General features: G+C 39.6%; 3 protein-coding genes and 2 pseudogenes across 17 annotated transcripts in view; 3 read left to right on the top strand and 2 right to left on the bottom strand.

Annotated features, from left to right (window-relative positions):
• Positions 1-22555, top strand: part of LOC108886436 (advillin) — a 118475-nt gene extending 95920 nt beyond the window's left edge. Inside the window, exons 1-20 of one of the 5 annotated variants that reach the window (XM_051074449.1) lie at positions 13140-13337; positions 13586-13696; positions 13792-13866; positions 14074-14270; positions 14341-14449; positions 14537-14647; positions 15263-15468; positions 15565-15643; positions 15916-16014; positions 16083-16236; positions 16348-16448; positions 17296-17433; positions 17570-17728; positions 17902-18081; positions 18351-18499; positions 18598-18742; positions 18813-19001; positions 19092-19160; positions 19375-19570; positions 20397-20496. In XM_051074449.1, coding sequence (XP_050930406.1) covers positions 13637-13696; positions 13792-13866; positions 14074-14270; positions 14341-14449; positions 14537-14647; positions 15263-15468; positions 15565-15643; positions 15916-16014; positions 16083-16236; positions 16348-16448; positions 17296-17433; positions 17570-17728; positions 17902-18081; positions 18351-18499; positions 18598-18742; positions 18813-19001; positions 19092-19160; positions 19375-19530 — 2376 coding nt within the window. In that variant the 5' untranslated portion in view covers positions 13140-13337; positions 13586-13636 and the 3' untranslated portion in view covers positions 19531-19570; positions 20397-20496. Of the gene's footprint in view, positions 1-13139; positions 13338-13585; positions 13697-13791; positions 13867-14073; positions 14271-14340; positions 14450-14536; positions 14648-15262; positions 15469-15564; positions 15644-15915; positions 16015-16082; positions 16237-16347; positions 16449-17295; positions 17434-17569; positions 17729-17901; positions 18082-18350; positions 18500-18597; positions 18743-18812; positions 19002-19091; positions 19161-19374; positions 19571-20396 lie in introns of those variants that run through there. The other 4 variants (XM_018699057.2, XM_051074450.1, XM_051074448.1 and 1 more) reach the window with 4 other exon arrangements.
• LOC108886438 (growth/differentiation factor 11) overlaps positions 1-26931 on the top strand; it is an 89028-nt gene that overhangs the window by 35591 nt on the left and 26506 nt on the right. The gene's annotated exons all lie outside the window — the stretch shown is intronic.
• Positions 1-26931, bottom strand: part of si:ch1073-456m8.1 (leucine-rich repeat flightless-interacting protein 2) — a 67804-nt gene that overhangs the window by 38635 nt on the left and 2238 nt on the right. The window contains exon 6 of one of the 3 annotated variants that reach the window (XM_018699072.2): positions 25407-26663. The exons of the other annotated variants lie outside the window; for them this stretch is intronic. Within the exon in view, the coding sequence (XP_018554588.1) occupies positions 26097-26663 (567 nt within the window). The 3' untranslated portion in view covers positions 25407-26096. Of the gene's footprint in view, positions 1-25406; positions 26664-26931 lie in introns of those variants that run through there. 3 annotated transcript variants of the gene reach the window in all.
• LOC108898924 (cyclin-dependent kinase 2-like) lies at positions 228-3685 on the top strand (annotated as a pseudogene).
• Positions 4956-8633, bottom strand: LOC108898923 (olfactomedin-like protein 3A; annotated as a pseudogene).

The raw sequence follows: 26931 nt of genomic DNA, 5'->3' as shown, positions 1-26931 counted from the left end.
TCGTCTCACCATGTGACCTGTGAGGGTTGCTTGATGAATGTCTATTTCTCATCCCGACATAAAACGACTCCATCCACCGATTTGCACCCATCAACATTTAAACCAAAATAATAAACACAACTGGCATTGCATTTGAAAAACATGTTAACTTACTTGGTATTACCAGTTTAATAAAAAGTGATTCCCTCGGACGGCGCTGGTGGAGAAGTAATTAGAGAAACTCAGAAATACCACCCGGCTTCAGTAATCGGTGTGTCCTAAACAAAAAAACGAGCGCTCCCCGGGGGTAACGCGGGAAACGCTGCTGTGTTGGTTCAGTGTTTTCCACAGAGGAGCAGCCGCCGCGCTAATCCACATATCTAGTGATAGTATCATCACCAGGGCCAACCGATGAGCCTTTCTACAGCTTTTAGTGGTTTCACTCTGACCTGAGAAAGTTAATCCTCAACAGGAACTCCGTCCTCAGGCTGTGGTGAGTCCGGACCATTTAAACCAGTCCGGTGGAGCGGTTAATTATATGTCGGTCCCCGTGCTGCTCGTTAACGTTTGTCTCCGTAGCTACCGAGCAGTTGTTAGCTCCGACACAAAGAGGGGAGTCTTGCTAGCTGGCTAAACAACCAACAAACACTTCTAAAATAAGTATAAAACATGGATACGTTTCAGAAGGTGGAAAAGATAGGAGAAGGGACTTATGGAGTGGTTTATAAAGCGAAGAACAAAGTCACCGGCGAAACTGTTGCTCTGAAGAAAATCAGGCTGGACACGTAAGTTTACTGTTTGTTATCATCTGGGCACCACGGAAGGTTAGGCTAACGTTAACGCAGCTAACATCCGCTTTTACTTTGTTTAGCATTTGATGAAACTGATTTACAGATCTGAATGCTCCGTCAGGATGTGACAGGTTTAACTGCTAACTCTCAGAGCTTCCTCCATCCGCAGTGAACACAAGCACTTTCCCGGTTTGACTTACGAAAACAAAATTAGAAAAACAATGTTATTATCCATCAGCCTTCCAAGGAGTAGCTGAACCAAGCAGAACTGATTAACCTGGGATGAGCTTCACTACATAACCATTTAATGCACTGTGTATTTCATCCAGGGAAACAGAGGGTGTACCAAGTACTGCCATCGAGAGATTTCACTTCTCAAAGAACTCAGTCACCCAAATATTGTCAAGTAAGTACTTAGTTTCTTTAGCTGTGTGCAAGATTATCATATTGTTTGTGTCAGATTTTAATCCAGCCTGCCTGTTACCGTGTTTCAGATTGCGAGACGTCATCCACACTGAGAACAAGCTCTACCTTGTTTTTGAGTTCCTTCATCAGGACCTAAAGAAGTTCATGGACTCCTCCTCAGTCACCGGTATCCCGCTGCCTCTGGTTAAGGTAAACCTTAGCTAGATTTGCAAAAGAGATTTGTCTTGATACCTTCAAGAAATCAACAATAAAATGGGCTCGGGATGTTTGAGTCAACTCACCTGGGTTTATATTTCTTGCGTTTGTAGAGTTATCTTTTCCAGCTGCTGCAAGGCCTGGCCTTCTGCCACTCTCACAGGGTCCTTCATCGAGACCTGAAGCCACAGAACCTGCTCATCAACGCTCAGGGGGAGATCAAGCTCGCCGACTTTGGCCTGGCAAGAGCCTTTGGAGTACCTGTCCGCACTTACACGCATGAGGTATAGTGTACAGGTCTCTTATGTAAAAGAGAGGGTTATGTAATTAAAAGCACAAATTCATTAGATAGATGTTGGGGAATGAACCATCCTGTATGAACTACACATTTCCCAAACTAGGTGGAATCGTTTAGTAGTAATGTCTCTTATGTAAGATCAGAGAACATCTGTACACCTTCAGTTTTTAATCAGTCTGTTTTTTTTATGAACTAAATTTAAGATTAAATTGCTCCAGATGATGGCAATGGCCTATTTTCTTTGCTATTTCACACTATCACTCTTTGATCTAACTTTATACATATTCAAAACATATTGTTGTTGGTTAATTCTGTGCTCACTAGCAGAAGAAAGAAGATTCTGCCTACATCAGAAAGCATTTCTCTTGCAGTACATGTTTATGAATATTGTCAGTTTTTCTAACTTACTTTCATGATATTTTTCAGGTGGTAACACTTTGGTACAGAGCACCGGAAATTCTCCTTGGCTGCAAATACTACTCCACAGCTGTTGACATCTGGAGTCTAGGGTGCATCTTTGCTGAAATGGTAATGCTTTCTGTTTCATCCGTCTTCACTGTAATAAATAAAGCCTACCAATGATACACAGTAGATCAACCTCACCCACAGTCTGGCCTCTCTGTCCACTCTTCCACAGATCACCAGGAGGGCCTTATTCCCCGGTGACTCTGAGATCGACCAGCTATTCAGAATCTTCCGCACCTTGGGCACGCCTGATGAGACCGTCTGGCCCGGAGTCACATCAATGCCTGACTACAAACCATCTTTCCCAAGTGGGCCAGACAGGATTTATCCAAAGTGGTTCCTCTTCTTGACGAGGATGGAAGAGAGCTGCTCGGAGTGAGAACATTTGCAATCAATTCATGTATTTGTTAATTTAGAACATCTGCCCAAGAGGTTGATCCTGTATGTTTGTGTGTCAGTTAGCAGGATAAGTATATGAAGTCTATGGACATATTAACTGACCTCATTCGTCTCTTTGCAGGAAATGCTGAATTACGATCCAAACAAAAGGTTATCTGCCAAAAATGCCCTTGTACATCGATTCTTCCGTGACGTGACCATGCCGATACCTCATCTCAGACTCTGAGTCACGCAAAATATCAGGCCGTTTTTATGCCAACAATGTGTAAGCAATAAGGACCTCCTCAGCCTAAGTTCAGGACCAAACCTGGAATGGACAGAAACAATGGACACTACAGGATACGTTGAATCCATTAATGGATATTTGATAATACTGAAAACCAGCTTTCTAGAAGATAGATGTCCTGAAAGCTTTGCTGTTTCAGCTATGATGTTGTAATAGTTATGAATGTTTAACTGTAATTTTCAATATCATAATTTTGCATATTTATGTGCAGCTGCCATTTTTGATGTAAATGTTATTTGTAATTGGGATGGTCCTCTTGACCGAGTGCAAGTCAGGCAGACACATTCTAGTTACCTGCCATTAAATTTCTCAATTTGATCGGTATATTGGATATAGGATGTCCACATTCAAATAGTCAAGTAGCTAAAGTTAAATATTATTACATATAAGTTTGTGGGATAGTGCAAATAACAAATGTCATGCTTTGTAAGACAGCTGAATGAAAGACGGAGAGACAAGAACATCATCAGCTGATGTAAAACAGTTGGTACTACAAGAACATGAGATTATAACCGTGTTCTTCTAGTTTGATTTATCTTACAGTTATATTCAAAATTTGGGTCCAAAGTATCTTGAAGTGATTTTAAAACTGCACCGTTGTTAAACACACACAAATGCTTATTAGTCATTCAGGTTTTCTGGGAGGATCGTTAACCGAACTGAAGTTTTCACCTTTGTACATATAGACAGCTGTGATATTCAAATCTTCCCAGTTGTAATTCAGATTTTACAGAATTTAATGTGCTGTCACATTTTCTTACTCTAGATTTTATCCAAACCTAAAGAACAGTTTTTTATGGATATTGTTTATTTACAGTTTGAAAAAAATAAAACTTGTTCAAATAAGTGTTACTGATAATTTTAGCCTCAAGTTTGCACAACAGACGGTTCGTTTGAAAGATCAACAGAGTTTATTACAGTTTGAGTGTAAGTGAATTGTTTTCTTCAATTCTGGAGCCAAGTGAAACAATTGTTCCAAATAATTTGTGAGACTCAAAATACTCAAAATAGGCCGTCTTCCCCCATTTAAATCAAATTACTGTCACACTTCATTAATCTCTGGCTGGTGTTATACACAGGTCCACTTCTACAGTCGACATCTCATCGGACACATTCAGAACTTACCACAGTCAACCAGTGTGCGCTCCAATAAAATATAACCGATCAACCCAACAGTTTCTACATAAATGAGTTTTTATTAGTCACGTCACATTTAGACGTCACATCAAACAATACAGAAGTTCACTCTCAAGGAATCTGAAATTTTTAAAAAGTCTAATATGTTTAAATCCTTTAATGTCTTTAATGTGTTTGTATCTTTACGTACCGTACATAGAAAAACACTCTGTGTCAACAGGTGTAATGTAGTGCCATTTATTTTCATAATGAACTATAATTAAAGTAAATAGAAATTGTGGGAAAATTAGCATGTTATAAGCAAACGGTAAGAAACAGATGTTACCCTCAGCTATAAATGAAACTGAATTGCATTATATGAGAGGCTTAATTGAGACAGTGGGGCTTTTTGTTCATTTTGGTGATTTAGTAAAAAGTTAACACCACAAAATGCATATGTGCTCGACTAAAGTATAAAGAGTTATAGAGTTATAGAATTATATCAGTGCTAGCCAGCTAGCTGTCTACATTCTATTTACTGCAGCTCTGAGGTTGCCTACCATTGTGACAACGTTGTTGATAGTAAGTGACAACACCACAGATATAATGATGATGATAGTTGTTGGTTTAAACTTTGTCAGTGTAAACACTAGAAGTTTGTTCAGACTGGTAAATGAATAAAGCTGCACAATGAAATTCAATTAAATATATTTTTTAAATTTTTGATACTATCCTCTGAACTAAGCTTGGCTTTTTATTTAATATAATAAATGTCATATATTGACTAACTCAGCAACACTAAAGCCTGTGTTTAGACTGACTTATAATTGATGCTACATTAACTGTTAACCTTTGTCTTTGACTCCACATAGAGCCATGGTTCTCAAACCCCTGAGGTTGCAGGACGGTGCATATGAACAGTGCAGGTAAGAGCTAATGATCAATGAATGTGATTCATATGGAAATTAGATTGTTTATGCACTCAGCAATGCTACCAAGATTTAAATTGTCACAATTTATTCAAACAGCAAAATTACATGTAAAGTATCACATGGCCAGATTTCAACAGTGAGGCTAACGTGAGTGGTCAGGTATAATGCTAATTTAAAAGTATGACGTGAAATATTTTCTCAATATTTGCATTAACAAAAAAAAAAGCATTTGCAACAACTTTAGAAATACAGACAGTAGCGCAAGAGATCACAGGTAAGTACAGTAAATCTATTCAAGTCGACTCACCAGTAGACACGGAAATGATTGTGAAGATGGACGTGCAGTGCAGTGTCTGATTAGAATATCTGAAAATGTACAACATTCACATCTGAAAGTGTGTGAAAGGACAGTAGATACATTTCTACAGTCCAGGACTTTTGAACCTTTCTTAAACAGAAAAGAACGCACCAGTGTTTTTGCATTTTTATCCTATTTACTCCAAATCATGAATACTTAATGTCATTGCTGGTTATCTTGTTGCATCTTGAAATGTTTCCGATTTTTGAGTAGATTTTTCCAACCATTAAAGCAGCACATGTTTTCTATTATTCTCTTTGTTGTTGAGTCTTGAAACGTTTTTGAGTTGTTTAGTGAATTTCAGGTCTGCATTCAAGTGTGTTTTCAAAGTTATGTAATTGTGAAGTAATACAGTTTTTTTTTTTTTTAAATGTGGACTTTTTACCGTGATTATATAATTCTTGCAGGTTTCAATAGTATGAAATGGAGATTAATGGCTGCCTAAAAAGTAACAAAAGACAATCTGAAAATCTGAAATTCTTCTGCAAACGTTATAAAATGGTCATCAGTTATATGCATGATTTGTTGGAAGATAAAACCTGTAAAAACACTGATATGATCCTTTAAAGGTTGGTGGTGGGTTAAAGGGAGTTTTAGGAGGATGGTTGTTTGTACTGATCAACTCAAATCTCTAGTTTCTTTTTCATTATAAGCTTGTACAGGATCTGGTAGCCATCATCCCAGGCGTAGAGCAGCTGCTCCTGTGGGTTGTACTTGAGACTGGAGTGAGCTCCATAGCGTTTTGGAAAGTAAACCTGCGGTGCCTCGTTGGTCACCATGTCGTTGACGTCAAACACACACTGCACATGTGAGCGACCGGGCTGCTTGGTGTTGTACACTACATACAGGTGCCACAGATGATGAAGGCCGCCTCTGCGTTCTCTCTTGGGCAGTTTGTGTCCCACATCTGCTCGATGTCCAGCGAGTTGGCATCCATTTTAGCCAGAGAGATGTGCCTGTCGTTCTGCCGCGTGCTGTAAATGGCCCACAGGCCTTCTTCATCCACAGCCAGGTCCATAACTGTCTCAGGGGTCAGGCTGTACACTGGGACGTGGTCCTGGACCGGAAACACTGCGCTGTCTGTCACAGAGTGGTTCTTCATGTCATATTTAACCACCGTTATCTCATCAACCTGGTTGATATAATATGCGTGATTGTTGTAGACGACGTGTCCTGTTCCCTTCCAGGCCGACGGCAGCTTTACAGTCTTGGCCAGAGACAAGCCCAGTGAGCGGGCAAAGTCTTGCACAGAGGAAAACTCATGGATGGTGTCATCATCTGTACCATTAAAAATGTAGACCTTCCCAGAGCCCCTGCCCGTGTCTTTGCTCCACACGCCCTTTGGCCCTCCAACTCGCTTCAAGATCTTCATGGCTTTTATACTGGAGATCATGTCGCTGCAGTCTGAACATAAGCGAGTGAGAGGAAATTAGATGGTTATTTGTTTTTGTGTCAAGAGTTGCACAAGAAGATCACTACCACTCACATATCTGTTAATTGTCATCCAAGAGACAGTTAGCTTAGCTCCTGAAGCCTCATTGTCACTGTGAGGGTTGCCAAACAATCAGCTGAGACTTCAGCAGGTTATTGCACCCAGCCAACAAATAGCCCAGCACATAACCCCACAAAATGTATTATACTTGGGATTTTGAACAGATTAAATCAAAGGTGCTGGTAGGTGCTTAGATAGATGTTACCTTTGAACAAAGCCAGGCTAGCTGTTTCCCTGTTTTATGCCTTTATGCCAAGCTAAGCCAATCAGCTGCTGGTTCCAGTTTCATATATAACAGACAGATATGACAAGAATGCTTGACAAGAAAGCAAGTAAAGCCAAGAGTAATTAGTAAGAATAACTATTCTCTTAAATCTGTTTCTTGATAAAAGTTTTACTCTGATAAAGGTGCAGTGTAACACCATCATGTCTCACCTGAGAGTTTTGAATATTTGGCCTTCTGCTTCTCCTTCACCAGAGTCACCTGCTGCTCAATCAGCTTGTCATCCACATCCACGCACGGCTGAGCCCCGTTCTGAGTCTCCAGGTAGTCCAGTTCACGCTCGACCCGGTCCACCCTGGTCCCCACACCATCCAGATTCATTCTCAGTGCCTCTTTCTCTTTGTCCAGGGTCTCCAGCTGGGAAACCATTTGTTGCTTCAGCTCCCGCAGCTCAGATGCATAACGGGTGGTCTGTTCGTGCCATAGAGAGATCCGGTCCTGTTTTTTTTTTTAAAAAAAACAAAGGTGAGTAATTACCCGAACCTGGACACAAGCAGAAGTGGCAAGGCTCCATCTTTTCTCCATCCTTCAGCAGCATGAACAATACACAGATCTTTATTTTGCAGGAACTACAAATGTATTTCTAGAAAGCACTGTAAAGGCTATTAATTTTATGTCCCTTTCAGACTCAGAGAAGAGACTGGGACATAATAAGTGGGAAACTCATCCTTCAAACAACCAGGTTCAACCTACACGTGGCAAGTATCCACCCTGCTCAAATGTCTCTCTAGCAAAAAACACTGAATCCTGCCAGCGCTCTCTGTGGGAGCTGCTCTGTAGCAGACTGACCTCTGACCTTGCTGTGGACGGGAAAAAACTGAAACGACATTTTCTCTACAGGTGATCAGTGAAGTCTGACACCACTTGACACAACAACAAAGAGACTGAGGGATGTGAATGAATAATAGTTTGAGGGAGCTGATGACAAAATAACAAAAATAAGTTTCTACACGGGCAGGAAATTCCCTGAAAGATGTTTCATTTGCCATGTGTTGCTGGTCAAATTATCTCCTTTACTTGATCATCTTGATAAATGTAATTCTGTGATGCCAAGATAGTACAGGTCTTGTGAACAAACCAGGTCTACTGCCTTATAAGAAACTTAATTTTTTTTTTTTTATTTATTTTGTGCAAACTGTTTTTCTGGCATCATACAGACAATCATCACATCATACAAAACTCTTAAGGTGCATTTTAACTCTGTCATAACCCAGACAAGAAGCTCATTATCCCTATACATTTCAGAGAGCTGTATTTTCCAGCATTTTCCCCAGGATTTGCCCACATCTGCATTCCATTGCCTTTGCCCTGTCCCTGGAAGTTTCCTTTCAGAGGGACTCTGGAGCGCAGGGCTCAGTAGGGAGGTAAAGGGAGTCTTACCTCAATAGCGAGCAGCCTCCGCTCCAAATAGTCAATCAGTGCTTGGTGCTGAGCAGTGGCAAAGCAGGCCAAAGTAACCAAGACAACAAGTCCTCTCATTTTGTGTCAGCTCAGTCTCCTTAGCTCCTGTAAAATCTTGACTGGAGTTCAGTGGGAGTGTGCGGAGGAGCCAGCAGATTCCCAGAGGTGGGCTGGAATGTTTGACCAAGCTGTCTGGGAGGAGCCAAAAACATCTGGTGTAGATGGAGGCACTCAGTCAAACAGAGACGAGATAGTCCATTTCATTTTTAACTCGGTTTTTACCAGGTTGACAAATTAATGCGCTAAAACAATATATAGCCCTAACTGTATGTTTGGCTTCGAGGAGGTCAGAACCTATATTTGTTAAAAAGACAGGACTTGAATGTGGCGCAGGACCACAAGTTACGTAGGAGGAGGAAGCGAAATGTGAGTAGGAGTCAGGAGTCAGTGAAGCTCTGTACTCCTGTGTGAAAGGGAAGGTATTATGGGCTGTTGATTCTAATTAGAGGCATATTTTAAATGCTCCAACAGAGTTAGACTGAAGGGTTCTCTGCAGCACAGTATTGAAGGGTAGATTATGCACTATAGTGTATATGCATTCAGTCCTGTGCAAAAGTTTTAGGCACTTCACACAACACCATCAAGAAGATGTCTGACCAAATTCATTCAGCTAGACAACAACCAGAAACTGTCCTGCAGTCCTGCAACAGATGGTCTGTCTCCCACAGAGCCCTGATTTCAACATCATAGAGTCAGTCTAGGATTACAGGAAGAAACAGAAAACACTGACACTGCCTAAACCCACTGAAGAACTGTGGCAAGTTTTCCAATAACCCTCCTGCAAAGTATCTTGAAAAACTGTTCACAGGTATATCTACAAGGCAAAGGGTGGTCACAGGATTTGATTTAGTTTTTTCTGTTTGATAAATTAAGAATATTCATGGCATTATTTCTGAAAGCATCCTCACTTTAAGTATGTCTTAAAACAGTACTCACAGGCCCATATGTTCACTGACAGTCCCCAGACGATATAATCCCTCCTCCTGCCCTGTCTGGCTGTAAAATGATCCCGTCCTATAGCACAGCTCCGATGTAAAAAGTGGGGAACAGAATTTACACTCCTCATTTTGTGCAAAACTATATTCTAAAAATAACCAGCTAAGCTAAGAGGAGGCTTCAGCAATCAAGTAGGTTACAGGTTAAAGTTCCAGTCCTTTTAGAGCAACATTTCCTCTCTGTGGACTAAAATGTTAAACTATCCTTAACAATTCTACCAGATGTCTTTCTTGGATCTTGGACTGCCCTGAGCTGTAATGGAACAGGAAGTACTGTATCTTTGTTCTGAAGTCTTCTGATGTGCCACATTATAAGTGTGTCATAATACAGATGAGAAGAGGTGAAAAAATAGTTGCTGATGAATCCAGATGTTCAAAACATTCATTCATTTTTTTTGGATTAGAGCCACATTGAGGATCCATTTGATGTCTCAAGCTCCAGACTAAGTGTGGTCAAAAGTGCTATTTATGTTGGAAAAATGTTAACAGTATGTGAAAAGTATCTAAGATGTTCCTTTTTCAGAGCTGATTTATTACGTGTTTGGTCAGATTACCAGTGTGTCTGCTCTATTTTCCAGCTGTTCCTGTACAAAGGAACTGTTATGATAGTCTATAGCATAACAAAAACGGTAGTTACTTTGGTGAATGGGGAATTACTGGGTAAATAGGAAATACTGTTAAAACTGTCTCTAGTCTCCCTGTAATTTATAAGACCACCTTGCTATACAAAAGCTAGATGACATCATTGAACACCTCTTTTTTTCCAAAAGGTTTTTCTTACTATGTTTTTCCAGTTAGCTCTAAAAGTCAACTCAAGCACAAAATAATTACTGTGTATGTGTGTGTGTCTTTGGTTGTGTTCTTGCTGTAATTAATAGCATAAATTTCTTCCTGTCCTTTTGAGTTTTACAGGTGTACATGACCTCATTTCCAGTTGAGACACAGACATGGAAGAAGCTGTGGAAGAAAACATTTTTTAAAAATATTTCATGAGAATGAGATGGTGAAGGTTTGATCACATATTTTGTTGTTTATCCAGTGCAGTGTGTCAGTCATTTACGCTCTCTCTTTTATGATGTAAATTATGCATCAGGAGTGGTAAATGAACTTTGCAAATCAAAATAGTATTATTTTCATTCTCTCTGAACTAGATGGAATTGCTTTGCATTTTCATATAATCAGCACCACTGCAGTGTGCCTATCTGCACACGGCCCATTAACACTATCACCACTTTATATATGATATTACTTTGCCCTCATAATATCAATCATTCAAGTCATAATATCAATCAAACCAGGAGTTTTTAATAGTACAGTGATATAACTATATTAAGAATAAATAACTTAGCCCACTGATAGACTGTTGTCCTGGGTTTATCCTGCCGAGTGCTTTTGTTTAATCTATAATCGAGGTGTTTTAATTAAATCCTGTGTTTTAACACTGAGGTCACAGTTAGTGGTGGTGTTGTACTGAAGTGCATTATCTTGAGAGCTGTTCCTAATATTCTGACCCCCCTGATGTATGTTAATGGGATGGACAAAAAAGTAAGAAACACCTCTCAATATAATGGCGCCCTGTACAACACCACCTGTTACTATCACTCAGTAATCAACATGCAGGTCTGTTGTATCTGAGTGAATTAGACTGTACAGGTGTGCCTAATAAAGTGGACACTGATTGTATGTACAGTAGCCACAGCAGGCTGTGTAGCACTCCTTGTGACAAATAAACACGAACTTGACATATAAAATTTGTGAAGTACACCTTTAACCCTTTAGACTAGAATGACAGTAAACTCTAACCCTGTGGTGAACTGTAGGAGAAAAATTATAAAATTAAAGACTATTAGTAGGCCTTAAGGATTGCCAACCATTTACATTTTACAGAATTATTTGTCGATCAAAGGTTACTGAGTTCACACAAAACCCAGACAGGTGTATGTGAGTGTTGTTTAACTTAAAATAGAGTATCAAATATGAACACCTTCAATTCCACTGAGCCCTGGTATCACTGCTTTTAAAATCAAAGGACCTTACCAATGATACTGCAACATTCATGAAGGAAATGGACAAGAGTCGGTCATTTCCTCCTACCAACAGCACTGCACTGTGTAGGTTTGTCATTCATTTGTAAATCTGCCTCTGTGCTCTCAGGCTATCTTATCTTCACACATAAATAACACAGTGTTTGTTTTGCTATTTAATGCTGCAAAAACAAGAAGTTGTTTGTATTGTTTATCTACAATATGGTCATGCTAATTCATGGTAGTGCCATTAGCAGGTTTATGACTTTTCTCCATCCCATTTTGTACCACTATTGGTTGAGGTTTGTTTGTACAACGATGTGATCACTTGAATGAGTATTTATTATTACTCATTTAACTTTCATTTTATCAAAACATATTTTTTAAAATAATATAGGTGAAAAGACATAACACTAAACCGCACAGGGCACACAAGAAGATGTAACAACCTGGATAAGTGAAAACAGGAAAAGATGTTTATCAAATGACATGGTTATGGTACTATGTAAAGAGTCAGTATGTGTGAGTGTGTGTAGATGTTTATGTGCTGTGCATGAAAATGTTTTTTGGAAGTGACCCTAGGTTAAATAATAACAGATAGGGTGGGCGGGTTAGTTCTGAAAATTCACATCACATCAGCATTAGTATCAGTGTCAATATCAGTGATTCTGTCTCTGGTTTTACAGATTAGAACCGAATGTTGGTGCTGGAGAAGGATGGAGCTGTCAAACTCACAATGGAAAGTTTTATAAAAGGATTAAAGTCAATGCTGCTGATATATCATCTTTTCTACATGCATTTTCGCACTCTCTTCTTCCTTGTCAAAATCTGACACTTAATTTACCGACACTGCAAATCACCCGCTATCAGTTTGGGGAGATTCAGGTGTGTTATGCTAGTAGCAGCTATAGCCTTGGGCAACTAAACTCAAGCAGAAATGAGGAGCAGGCAACAGAGATATTGTAAGTTCACTTCTTTCTACATCTACTGATTTTTTTATTTTCAAACTTGTAGTCCTTCAACACAACCAAGATTGGCTCAAATGACATCACTCAAACTTCCTTCCTCTGGAACGTCAAAAAGCTTTTCATTTTCACATAGGCATTAGTACTCTGTAGGACCTGTAAACAGACTTAATGTGTACAACTGAATCCTCCTTTAAGATAAATTTGTATAATTTTGTATTTAATCTTTATTTTATCACATTTCTTTGTGTGGACCTCTGCAGAGGAGCAGGACTCGCTGTTGTTTTCTACTGTCCTAAAACAAACCCTGCTCTCCGGGGTGTGCTAGTTGTTCCATAGTAAAAACACAACAAGGCCTGACTGTGTATGTCTATGTATTCTACTACTGCTACCATTATTGCTGATACTGGTGCTAATATAAATTAATAACAATCATTATCTTTATGGTCATGAGTAACTATAACAAATCGTGTATCTTGATACATTGTTCTTGTGGAAGCCCATTAACACTTATGTTATTTATAGGCCTATCTACCTGTAGCTGGCATATATCCATATATGGTGTGGATGGTGTTGTACAGGGTGGAGTGGGCTGGGAACTGACTGGGCATGGCAGTGAGCTTCAGTGTTACTGTGTGTGCATTTGAATATGAGTCAATCCTTTTTTTTTTTTTTTGACATATTTGCCTACAGGATTGTGAATCTTCATCAGTGATTGGACAGATCTCAGTGAAAGGTCCTGAAACATGCAAACACAGGCAAATGTGAGGCACTGAGGGGAAGAGGATTGGGGGCCTTTTGTAATCAGATAGGAAGTCAGCTATTGGGAGATCATATAAGCTGAAAGGAACCTCTTCAAACACTAATACAAGGTAGGACTATGTACTATTTGATGATATAGAAATTATGAGATTTGATTGTGTTGGCTCTCTGTAGGTTCCCAGTTCATTTGTCTATAAAGCTAATATTGTGCAGTTTATCAAGAAAAAGGGCACTAAGACCAGAATCTATAATTTAGACATAATACAATTTGTGCTGTTGTGTAGCTCACCATAAGGAGACCATATTTAATGTACAAAAAATGTTGCATTTGTGATTTCACAATGATTTCCTCTTTCAGAGAAAGAACAAACAAATAACAGCTCACTAAAAGTGAATTCATCTGACCAACATGGAGTACACATTCAGAGCAGTAACTCACACCCCTGGGATTATAATCTGGAGAATTGAGGTAATGTGGTTTTAGTTGCTGCAATAACAACCACTGACTGAAGTTTTCCCAAATCAACAATTTGATTTCATCACTTTCTTCTTTCTTTGCAACAGAAAATGGAGCTGGTACAAATTCCTGAGAAATCCTTTGGAAACTTTTATGAGGGTGACTGCTATGTACTTCTGTCTGTAAGTCTGAGAAGGTGACTGATGAATCATTGTGGTTTTGGGTGCCAGAGCTGCTTGTTTGTCTAGTAAAGCCTGTTGTTGTATTTGGGTTGTTACTCTTAGGGTATATGGTGTGTAGGGTAATGTTCCTCTATTTTTTGATATCAGATAGCATCCTCATCTATACACCACCCCACACCCACTGTTTCTCCACTCTTGTTTCTCCAGACACAGAAGATGAGCAGCTCTCTGTCTTATGATATCCACTACTGGATCGGCTCACAGTCCTCTCAGGATGAACAGGGTGCAGCTGCTGTTTACACCATACAACTTGATGAATTTTTGGGCTCCACTCCGGTCCAGCATCGCGAGGTTCAGAACCACGAGTCTGATACCTTCAGGGGATACTTCAAACAAGGAATAATGTGAGTGACAGCGTTGGTGCAGCAGGTATAGTAAAAGTAACAGTAGATATAATCATCTTGTCTTGTTTAGCTACAAGAAAGGTGGCATCGCAACAGGTATGAGGCACACTGAAACCAACACCTATGATGTTAAGAGACTGCTTCATGTCAAAGGGAAGAAACGAGTGATTGCCACGGAGGTGAGCCATGCACCACAGTGGTTATTCAGTGTTGCGGCACACAGGAAATTAAGTAGAAATAATGCTTTATGTTTTCATTTGTTTCAGGTGGAGATGAGCTGGAGCAGCTTTAACCTTGGAGATGTGTTTTTGCTGGACATCGGAAAGACCATTGTTCAATGGAACGGACCAAAGAGTAACAGGAAGGAAAAGCTTAAAGTAAGACTTTTTCGATTGCATGGGTGCCTGTCTATGTTGTGAGAGTGTTTATATAATTTGATCCACATTTTTTTCACTCTTATCAACTTGTTTTTGAATGACACTGTGTGCAGTAAGTTTATGAAAAAATGCTGGAGTGCACAGTTGAAGCACATTTCCTTCTTCCTGCAAAAAGGCCTGAGGCTCTAAATGGTTCACTTTTCCACTACACAGTTCAAAACCCTAATAGCCATACTGTGCAGAGTCAAACTTTTAGATCCTTTATATTCATAATTTTTACATTATCCCACATTTGGTTAATTAAATCATATGCAGCTGTTATTTAGCTTCCAGGCTGCAGGTCCCATAATAATACAGGATTTCTGACAAACCAAGACAGAGAGTCTCAAATGAAAGGCAAATAATGCTAGTCTTTGTATAACAATTGACCTTTTAAATGCCTCAGTTCTTACTGGATGTGTGCTTGTGTAAAATTACCATGGACAAAATCAGCTAGTGGCAACTTAAGTGCACTATATGTATTACATTTCTGCAAAATCTGATCATATGATTACAGTGTGAAGTCTGAGATTTCTGGATTGTGTAGCCTCTCTGTGTCATACCTCTGCTTCTCAGGGCATGATGTTGGCCAAGGACATCCGAGACAGAGAGAGAGGAGGTCGGGCAGAAGTCAGAGTGGTTGAGGGTGACGCAGAGAGCAACTCTCCTCAGAGCATGGAGATCCTGAATGAGACTCTTGGAGAAAGAACCTCTAAACTGGCAGACGGACCTCCTGATGAAACTGCTGACCAGGAACAGAAATCAAACCTCATACTGTACCAGTGAGCTGCTCCCTGACCTGTCACACGTAGTCTGTGGGTGAGAATTCATCCATTGTTCAGTCAAAGTCGTCTTTGATTTTATCTGTTTCATTTCAGTGTGTCAGATGCTGATGGCGAGATGAAGGTCACAGAAGTTGCTACCAGACCACTGGTTCAAGATCTCCTCACGCATGATGTGAGTGCCACTATTAGGGGTGTTGCAATATGCCAGTATTGACAATAACTGTGTTAATTTAAAAAATCCCATATGATAATATCATGGGCTTTTTGTTTATCAGTTCATCTGGTTGCCTTTACACTACCCTGGTCTAACATTTCACCATTCCTGTACAGCCTAAGGCTACTTTTTGACACCGCCGTTTGGACTCAAGGAGGAAGAGAGCAAATTTAATTAACTGATATTTAAAATAAGTTGGTTTGGTATACTTAATGAAGTTATGATTTTAGGACTGCTACCTCCTGGACCAGGGAGGGACCAAGATCTTTGTATGGAAGGGGAAGAAATCAAACAAAACTGAAAAGCAGGCAGCTATGGCCAGAGCTTTGGTGAGTGACACTATATCACTGGCTTGTTTTTAGATGATCTAGCATGACATATTTAACTGCTGTTATAGGAGTTCATCAAAAGCAAAAACTACCCCATCACTACAAATGTGGAGACAGTGAATGACGGGGCAGAGTCAGCTCTCTTCAAGCAGCTGTTCCAGAAGTGGACAGTGAAGGACCAGACTCAAGGTCTGGGTAAAGTTAACACAAGAGGGAAAGTGGGTACGTGTCTTTGTTTGTATATCCACCGACACACAACAAGCAAGAAGGGAAATGCTAATTTTTCTGGTTGTTGATTAATGATTTATTGTTTTTGCGATCATATCTACATAGCTCACATCACACAGGAGAAGTTTGATGCCTCTCTGATGCATGTGATGCCAGAAATTGCTGCACAGGAGCGAATGGTGGACAATGGCTCAGGTCAAGTGGAGGTATATGTGACTATGTAATCTGAATTTCATTTTAGTCATACTAGTGGCTTACTGTCAGAAGGTCTGTCAGTCCAACATTTTGGTACGGAGTCAAATATCTTGACATCTGGATCATGAAATTTTGCTACAGACACTCTCATCTATCATCAATCAACAGGTCAAATTTTCCACATCAAATACACTACTTTTAGATTAATGCTAACTAATGTCAGCATGCTAACATGTTAACATGAGAAAGTAACACTACCATGCTAAATGTGATCACTGTACCATAGATGTGCAGTACAGTACAGTAGACAGTTTACTGGATAGTGAGTTGGCATGCACAATACTGGCTTACTCTACTGCAGGGTTACCAACTTCCTAAAAAGGAAATAAGGAACAATATATTAATATATTTCTCTCCCATAAATTTGCACTGAATTGATTGTCAAAAATACGGAACAAAGTATGTCGCACATTAGTTCAATACAAAACACACCTTCTCTACTGGGATGCTGAAAGTGAAACAACTTAATATAGTGTAGCCATTATAAATGTTATTATTTGAGATGTCCTAAAATTAATGTTCTGCATTATTTTTCTCACTAGTAATCCAGACGGAAATATGCTGCTTCTTCCTGATGCGATGCAATTATTTTTTTCCTGATGTGTAATGACCCTTACAGCCTCATGGGGCCAGTAGTGTAGCCACGAACTTTCAACACCTCAGGCCTTGCTCCTGCGTCACAGGAAAGACAACTGCTTAGACACCACTGGACTGTTGCCACAGACACAACAGTCCAGTGCAGCAGCACATTTCTGCCATTTGTTTTACAGTGTTAATTTAGCTTTTCGATGTACTCAGGTGTGGAGAATAGAAAATCTGGAGCTTGTGCCTGTGGAGCCTAAATGGCTGGGATACTTCTTTGGAGGAGACTGCTACCTGATCCTCTACACTTACTTGGTAAACGGCAAGAAGTGTTACCTGCTCTACATATGGCAGGTGAGTTTAACATAATAACAATAATTCATTACATACTCTAAGATATTAAGTTTCTCACGAAGTCACTCACAAAACACATCTATCCTCCTGAATTTTTTATGTTATAATGAAACTACTTTGCCAATTATTATTTCAGGGGCGTCATGCAACACAAGATGAACTGGCAGCCTCAGCATTTCAGGCTGTGGACTTGGATCAGAAGTACGGCGGTGAGCCAGTCCAAGTGAGAGTAACCATGGGCAAAGAACCTAGACATTTTATGGCGATGTTCAAGGGTAAAATGGTCATCTTTGAGGTATGACTGTTGATCGAATTTATGATCATTTCTTTGGAATTATTATATTTGCTTTGTTTTTTTTTACTCTCTGTATAAGTGTTATTTTTGGTGGGTATATAGAGTTTTCATAAGGTCTAGGTATAGGTCGTGTCCATTCTTTCATTATTTTATTTTATTTTATTTTTCTGAAGGGGGGCACATCTAGAAAAGGGTCTTCTGACCCAGAACCTCCCATTAGATTGTTCCAAGTCCATGGCTCTGACGCATCCAACACAAAGGCCATTGAGGTTCCAGCCTTGGCCACCTCTCTGAACTCCAATGATGTGTTTTTACTGAAGAGCCAATCGGGGATTTTTCTGTGGTGTGGAAAGGTAATGAAAATGCTATAAGAAAATGGCTGTTAGATTAGTATAATAATGTCCATGGTTTTAGGAATGAGGTATTCAGCAATCACATATGGGTGTAATGTCTGGGTGGCCTCATAATTTGTTTAGATATAAATGTAGATGTAAACTTTTGTCCATATAGTGCATGTATTTACTGTATTTGATCAGATTAGATCATAATGTCAAACTTGAAACACTATGATGATTACAAACGATCAAGTTATTGAAATGGTGTTATGTTTTTTTGTTACAAGGGATCAAGTGGAGATGAGAGGGAAATGGCGAAGCAGGTCAGCTCTGTGATTGGCAATAACGGCTCAGAGGAACTTGTGGCAGAGGGGCAGGAGCCCATTGAATTCTGGGAGTTGCTTGGAGGCAAAGCGCCGTATGCTAGTGACAAGAGGTAATGAAATACTAATACTGATGTAGGAAAACAAGCTTGAATAAGGAAGAGGAAACACATTTGTTTTCTACTGTTCTGCTACTTCTGTATGCTCACAGACTACAGCAGACGGTTTTAGACCACCAGCCACGTCTGTTCGAATGCTCCAATAAGACAGGTCGTTTCATCGTCACAGAGGTGACTCAGTTCACGCAGGACGACCTCAGTGAGGACGATGTCATGCTACTGGACACATGGGACCAGGTATGAGATGATGTTGCCAAACTAAACTTTCCTGTACATCTTTCTTTTCCTGACTCTGCTGTGTCTTCAGGTGTTCCTCTGGATCGGTAAAGAGGCCAATGAGGTTGAACGCAAAGAAGCAGCGGTCACAAGCCAAGAGTACCTGCACACCCACCCAGGCAACAGAGATCCAGACACTCCCATCATCATGGTCAAGCAAGGGTTCGAGCCGCCCACCTTCACTGGCTGGTTCACAGCCTGGGATCCCTCAAAATGGAGTGTGAGTGTTTTAGCTTTTGAATGAAATAGGACATCAACATGTATATTGATGAGTAAAACACATAAGCAGACATAGATTTCTCTCTTTTAGGGAGGAAAGAGCTATGAGGAGTTGAAGAAGGAGCTGGGAGATGCAGTAGCGCCTGTTGAAGTTAAAGCTGTATGTAATGTTTAAACATTTTTCCTCATGATGTGCAGTGAAAAAACTTCACAAAGCTGAAATAAGCTGTTGCTTAGGTGTTGCCATTTCAGTGTCACAACAGTAAGAGAGACATTAATATATATATATATATATATATATATACACACACACACACACACACACACACATATATATATAGTAACATCTTTGTTCCTTTACTGGGATTTTCCAGGAGCCGAACTGTGTCGAAAGTGAGAAAAACTTTGAGTCCTTTCCACCTGAAGCTCTGGTCAACAAGCAAGCCAGCGAGCTGCCTGAAGGTGTTGACCCGTCCCAGAAGGAGGTAGCTGTGGGCGTGCGTGTGTGTAGGCTGAGCATGGTGTGGTGAAGCAGAAACTCCTGAAAACACACATTCACCATGCCACAATGTTTGTGCTCATTTCCCCTGGAACAGTTGAAGTTCCTGCATAATCATTTCTGTTATGAACAACTGTGTTGGCAGCGAAATAACTGCCATGTTAGCAGTTTGTTTTCACTCACAAGACTTTGTTTTTCGTCTTTTTATAGAGTGGGACATAATCTTCCATTAAAAGAACGTGATATAAACCTTATGGAAAAAAACACATTGTCTTAAACTTTTACGTTACTTAGAAATGCTTATTGACAAATAATGAAATCAATGAAAAATAAGTAACTGCATCCAAATGCCATTTATTTCCTGGAAGTTTCCTGGAAACAACTCTATAATTTTATACTAGTTACAAGGGAAATAGGAAATTTTCTAAAAGAAAAGTTCAACTGATACCCACAAAAAGATTAAGTCATTGAAAACTTTATTTTCCATATACTGTTGAATTGTAAGCTCTCTTGTTGACACATGTACACATTTTTCAATGTTTTGCTTAACTCTCTCTTTCCCCTATAATTAGTACAAACTCAATCTAGGAAACCTTCTAGGAAATTATGATGAAATTGCAGACCCATAAAATAAAATTTTACCTTTACTTTTCTCTTCAAGTTAGTATCATTATCTACCATGTTTGATTCAGTTATTATTATTCAGAAGTTGCTCATTAATTAGCAGTTAATCTCTGTTTTGTTCCCTCTTCAGTCCTTAACCTCTCAGTATTTTGTGTATTTTGTTGTCAGGCCATGATGCTTATGTCTGCTTCACCCCCTCAAAACAAAGAAAACAGCACAAACTGCACTGTCAGTTGTTTTTTAACTTTCTGCATTTTGTGAACTGCTTTTCAGAAACACCTCTCTGACTCTGACTTCAGCACCGTATTTGGGATGACCAAAGATGACTTTGTGAGTCTGCCACGGTGGAAACAGCTGAACCTGAAGAAAGAAAAAGGGTTGTTTTGATATTTAAAAAAAAAGTCAACATGAGGTCTCTCTGCATCCCCTCCCCTTAGACTTTCCACTTGAATCTCTTTGTTTGAGGGCAGGACTCAGTTTCTCTCCACACTCAGGTTATGTTGTGATTCATAATTTGTTTCAAATCACTGTAATACGACTCTTTATACTCAATTATTTAATTATTGTTTATTTTATTATACTTGCATCTCTTTTAATAACATTATTTGAAATCTCAGTATGAAAAAAATACTGTATTGCTTATTCTTCTGTGTGGCAACAACCAGAATATTTACAGCAGCGTTACTGTGTTTTATCAAACCCAGAACAGTAACAAACGTTTGTGACTTTTATTAAATTTGAGCTCGATCATGGAAACCAACCCAAAAGTTGACTGCTCTGATTTCCACTTTAAGTAAAGATCTGTTTCGCCCTCTGCTGGCCAAATAATGTTACAGCATGTGAGATTAATTCAGCAATAAGTGTGCTGAAAGCTGTTCCTCTCTGCTGTTCATGGTCATTATTATTCCACAGAAGTGGACAGAAATCACTAACCAACACCAGCTTTATTCACTCCTTTTATTTTGATATGTCTGGAATGTAATATCAGGTACAAGTATAAATTTAAGTCATTTACTGTTACATCTGAACATTCAATTCAAAGCTCAGAACAAGTCAAAAATATTTAGACCCATAAAACGCACTGAATTACAGTAAGAACATATTTTTTGCATTGTTGTCTGAAAATAAACAGAAACAGTTTAATTACATGATAGAATATCAAAAAGTCACTGCTAGTATCAGAGAAGCTGTTTCCCCTGATATTGTGAAATTAAGGATGACGATTGACCAGTCTGGAGTCAGAGTGACATACCTTTTCTCTATCATTACAAAATAAATGAAGCATTTGACCTCACAGGAAATGAGCAGGAAAAGAAAATGAATTGTTGATGACAACAACATAAAAAAAACCCACTGCAGCACATGTGAATAACAGTAACAGTCAACTCGCTTTACAGAAAAAGAGCATCTGAGCTGTTTGTCTCCAACTGTCTGTAAACCATGGCAGTCAGTACAACAGAGAATCAAGTATCAGCATGTGAACCAGGATTGTTTTGAAACACAACTGTGTGATAAAAATTTAATGTAAAAGACAAACAATTCAGTACATGAACATTAATGTGTGGCCTCAAACCTGCAACATGATAGGCAGCTAAATGCAGCTACTGCAAACGTTCTAGCCATTTTCAGATTTCCTTAAATGTATTAATGTTTTTACACTTTTATCAATCATCTGACAAAAGCAGTTCTCAAAACTTTCTTGAAAATTGTGATTGAATTTAAAAGATTTCAATATATTCAAATATGTTCCCTCAATTACATAATGACGCATGTTTTGCAAACAAAATGAAAACTGAAAATTCCCTCAAAACACAAATTTCTGCAGTAAACAACTTAGATCAAAGTATTATTTGATATATGTGTGTCAAAGTACTGCGTGCAAAAGTACTAATAAATGACAGATCAATTCATGTGCAGTTTGGAAATCAAGAAACATTCTTAGGTGCTCATGCAAACTATCACAAATGAAGAAAGGGTCTACTCTTGCCTCAAGCATTAAAAAAAAAAAAGAAAAATGTAACTTTATCAAATATAAACATAAAAAACTGTGATTAAATACAAATTGTGTACAGCAATCAAAGACATCGAAAGAGACTAATTTCAGCAAGCTTCACTGCAAATGTGCAAACATACAATATCACCGAGCAGGCAGAGAGAACACCACCTGCGGCAGAGTCAGCTGTTGATCTCTTGCTGACGTGTTTGGTTGTAAAGGGAATGTTGTTTCTAATGTAATCGGACAAATTTATGCCACGATACTTTGAAAAGTGCAAATGCAGCCAAATCGATTTCCCTAAAATATTCAAATAAAACAAGGAAAAGGGACAGTGTGAAAGTTTTTTAAAAATAAATGTTCTTGTGAAATTAGTGAGGCAGCGTTTCCCTTATGTAAAAAAAAAAACCCTAACTTGTAACCTTATCAACAACTGCCCGATTATCAGCATCTGATCTTTGCTGTCAAAGACCAATGTCGAACATGACGTAAACCTTCTTTACAGTGAGCTCTGCAACTGAGAACAGAGACCAAATGTCTTTAACGCAAGACAATTTTAAGGTTATTTTATTGTATGTGAGCCTTTACTCATCCCATTTTGAAAAGAACTCTAGCTGTGAGTGTCTAAATATCTAAAGGTGTAATTAGGGCCCGAGCAACGAGTTGCGTGGGCCCAACGGGGCCATGCAACGAGTTGCAAGGACCCTCTTGTTTTCGTTCGGTTTATTATTATTATTATTATTATTATTTTTTTTCTTCTTTTTCCGCCTCTTTGATCGCCTTTTTGAGGGCCTTAACATGCGTCAAAACTCCTGAAAATTTGCAGACGCGTCAGGCACGGCGAAAAATTTAAGAATTTAGGGGTCTTGAGCATGGGTGTGGCAAAATGGCCTCGGTAGCGCCACCTACATTTTTAACGGAACAGCCCCTCAAGCCCGTTGCGCCTAAAAATCTGAAAATCTGCACACATATGTAACATCCCATGACGCACCAAAAAGTCTCTTGGAGCCATATTCTAAACCCAACAGAAAGTATTTTTATTTTGACCGGAAGGTGAAAAAATTGTGTGTTTTTGGCCATTTCCAGGGGTCGCTTGAACGCGAACTAGTCCTAGACGCATTATCCGATTGACTTCAAAATTTGATAATTTGTTCTTAAGACATAGACGAAGTTAAATTGCAAAAGTTTCGGACTTTTCATTGAAGGGCGTGGAAGTTATGGCCCCTCAAAGTTCGATTACTCGCCACGAAACAGGAAGTTGCTTTATATTTGCTATATTTCGGCCATACTTTGTCCAAACTGCATCAAACTTTACAGGATTGTTAATGGTACCTATCTGCACACATCCATATGTCAATATTCATACAATTGTTGTAGCACCACCTATTTATAGCAGGAAATGACATATTTTATAGTGTGATGTCCAGTTTCTAGACGGGTGACCAGATTCACTTCAAATGTTGTCAGCCCCTCCTTGACGATTTTTGGAAGACTGGCTCAGAAAATTGTGAGTTTTGGTCGAAGCGTGTGCCGGTTCTGGCCCGTCAAAGTTCGGAAACCCAACTTCCTGTTTGAAACCTCAGATTTTGGGGTAACTTCCTGTTGCGACTCTCTACTTTATCCTATAGATGGAGCCATTGTATTACTCTTTGATGGGTTTTTGGAGGGGGGTCTCTGTGTGTGTGTGTGTGTGTGTGTGTGTTTGTGTTTGTGTTTGAGGGGGGAGGGGAAGAGGAGTTGATTGAGTCTGTGAGAAGCTGCCACAGAGAGGTTACAGTCAGGAGAGCCAAGAGCTGCTTTACACGCGGGATAAAAACTTCAGTTAAGATTTGAGCTGTCACTTGAGAAAGCATCATGCCAAAAACTAAGGAAATCACTGTAGACTTGAAGAAAAGAATTGTCGATGCTCAGGAAGCAGGAGAAGGATATACAAAGTTATCACAGCATTTCCAAGCGTCAAGAACTCAAATGAGAAGCGTCACCGAGAAATTCAAGGAGAGCCACACTGTGCAGAACAAGCCTGGCAGAGGTAGGAAGCCAAAGATTTCAATGACCCTGGAAAGAAAACCAGTTAGAGACCTGTCTAAAGAACCCATAAACGCTGCCAAGACACTAGTGAATGACTTAGTTAAGTCTGAAATTGTAGTCTCAAAGAAGATTACATGAATTCATGTAATCTTACCATATGTCTCCCCTTGACCAAAGCTGAGCGTGGATTGATGCTGTCTTTACAGTTTGGTTTTGATCAGTTAGGAAATTTCACACGGGGTCAGCTGATTTTTTCGTCTTACTCAGTGTACGGCGACAGGAAAAGTTCACTAGGTCCTCCAGCGTCGAGGTGAACCAGCTGAATATAAGCCACTCAAGTTGACGACAAGTGCATTGAAAAGTAAAAGCTGCTGGCCTTTACCTTTTCTTTGTCAAAGCGCCTGTTTGGCCAGTAGTTAGTAAAGTAATATTTTCAGCGTTGTCCACAGTCTCATGACATGTTTAACAGGAAGCACAGCACGCTGGTTAAGCTCATGGCAAACTGTTACTAACAGCTAAAATGAAAGCTTGTCTGTATGTAGTCTAACTGGTTAGTTTGTCACTAATCTCCAAATTTTGCAAATTGCTATAAACTTCACTCTCTTAAACCAGTAACAGTCTGAGCTGGACTGATAGGGGTCTGTATGGATAAAGATAAAATCCTAATGATACCCATCCCTACAGCTGGTTAGTGGCGTCGCCCTGACTTTAGGCAGATGAGATATTCACTGTTCAAATAACTTCATTATAAGCCTTGTTTAAGCATAAATGATTTATATATGCACCCAATAACAGAACTTAAAAAAATGCTTTTGCTCAAAGCTCAAAGCTTGTAAACTCAAGTTAAAACTGAGTTTTATCTCCTTTTGGGAGGGGGTATTTCTCTGTGTGTTTGTGTGTGTGTGTGTGGGTGTGTTTGTGTTTGTGTTTGAGGGGGGAGGGGAAGAGGAGTTGATTGAGTCTGTGAGAAGCTGCCACAGAGAGGTTACAGTCAGGAGAGCCATGAGCTGTCACAGATGATGAGCTCTGAAAAATATTATCACAGAAAATAATTAGCATAAAAGCTTTTATTTTAAATTTTTACATCTCGGAAGTGTGAACTGTTACGCCAGCGTGTGCCCTGCGACCTGCGTTGACCCCGCGGTTGCCGGGGTCCCGCGGTCGCCGCTCCCCCGACGGGCGCCGGGTGCGAGGGCCCGTTCAACGCTGCTCGCAGCTTTAATTATGATTGGAGCCATAACAGCAACAGTCTGAATTCTTCCAGAGCTCACTGTATTGCACACAGGTAAATCCTGATTTGTGTCTTGGCAGCTTTTAGTGTACAAACAAACTTTCTTAAAAGATAACCAAAGAGATAAACGGTCAGAGCAGCATGGAGTATTCTCCATGTCCATCCACAGATTAAAAAAAAAAAAAAAATTAAGACACATATTAAAAAGAAATAATTGGCAAATAATATAAAGTAGTCATTTGTGGAATTCCAGCTGGTAAACCACCTGGATCCTGAGTTACCTTGTTGTGAATTTCTTCTACAGTGTATTATAGCTAGGGCTGCAACTACCAACTATTATCATGATCAATTAATCTGCAAATTATTTTCTTGATTAAATGTCCAAAAATATGGAAAGATTACCACAATTTTCCAAATTGCCTGTATCCTATCAGTAGTCCAAATCCCCAAAACATTTGACATCATCATATCTGATAAGTAAAGCAGCATATCCTCCCATTTGAGAAGCTGAAACCAGTGAATGTTTGGCATTTTCCAATTACTGAAATCGTTGCAGGTTATTTTCCTTTGATTGACTAATTGATTTATCATTGCAGCTCTAATTACATCAACTCTGAGCATTGTTGACAGCCTCAAAGTTTTCTAAGAACATAAAGATCAGATTCGAATGCTCAATAATAATCCCTGTCTTTTCTCCCAGTAGCAGGTAAAACAGATGAAGTTAAGACACAACGCACGAATCAGGATTCTTGGGTTCTTGGGTCTCACCATCATTGCCCTGACAGTTGTTGGTTGGACTTTTCTCTTTATTCTCTGAATCACTGGGTAGCTCCAACAGGTCTCCATCACCTGGAAAGATCTTATCCTGCTCTGGAGTGTCAGCAGATGCATCCTCATAGGCACTTACGTCATCCGAGTCGTTCCTGTCAGGCGAAGGATCTCTCCCATCTTCAATGCAGTTTTCGTAAGGCCTCTGGTGGACCCCGTCTTCGGAGAGCGGGTTGTCCAGTGCAAGGGAGGGTATGTGGCACAGGGGTTTATTGACCATCTTCCGCAGCTTCGTCAGGACACCTCCTTCATCCTCAGCTCCTTTGTCCTGCCCCGCCTCTTCAGACCCTCTACGTCTGCTCTCACTGCTGTGAGGTTCACACAGGGATGAGTCCTTTTCCTCTGTGCGTGCAGCTCGACTCTGCTCCTTGGCATCGTTTTTCATTTGGTGTCCTTGTCTTGTTGCTTCATCTCCACATCCATGTGTGTTCACAGGAGGAGATGGTTGGTTATTCCTCTCCTGCAGAAAGAAATGTAATTGTTTACTAGTAAATGAAGAGCCCTTTCAGATAAAATAATAATAATAATAATAATTCCATTAGAAAATTAATTAAATGCATTTCAATTCCAATTGTAATGACTCTGAGTTTAATACTGTCTGAACTATATCGATATATAAGAACAGACAACCAATACATTATGACGTGAAATTTCATCATCATCATCATGTCCACCAGGAGAACAAGCCAAACATGCTCCATCTCCATTATTCACATTCAGTAAAAAGT

The sequence above is a fragment of the Lates calcarifer genome, linkage group LG12 (assembly GCF_001640805.2).
Source record: "Lates calcarifer isolate ASB-BC8 linkage group LG12, TLL_Latcal_v3, whole genome shotgun sequence".
Classification (NCBI taxonomy): Eukaryota; Metazoa; Chordata; class Actinopteri; family Centropomidae; genus Lates; species Lates calcarifer.
This window is presented reverse-complemented; position numbering and strand designations above follow the sequence as displayed.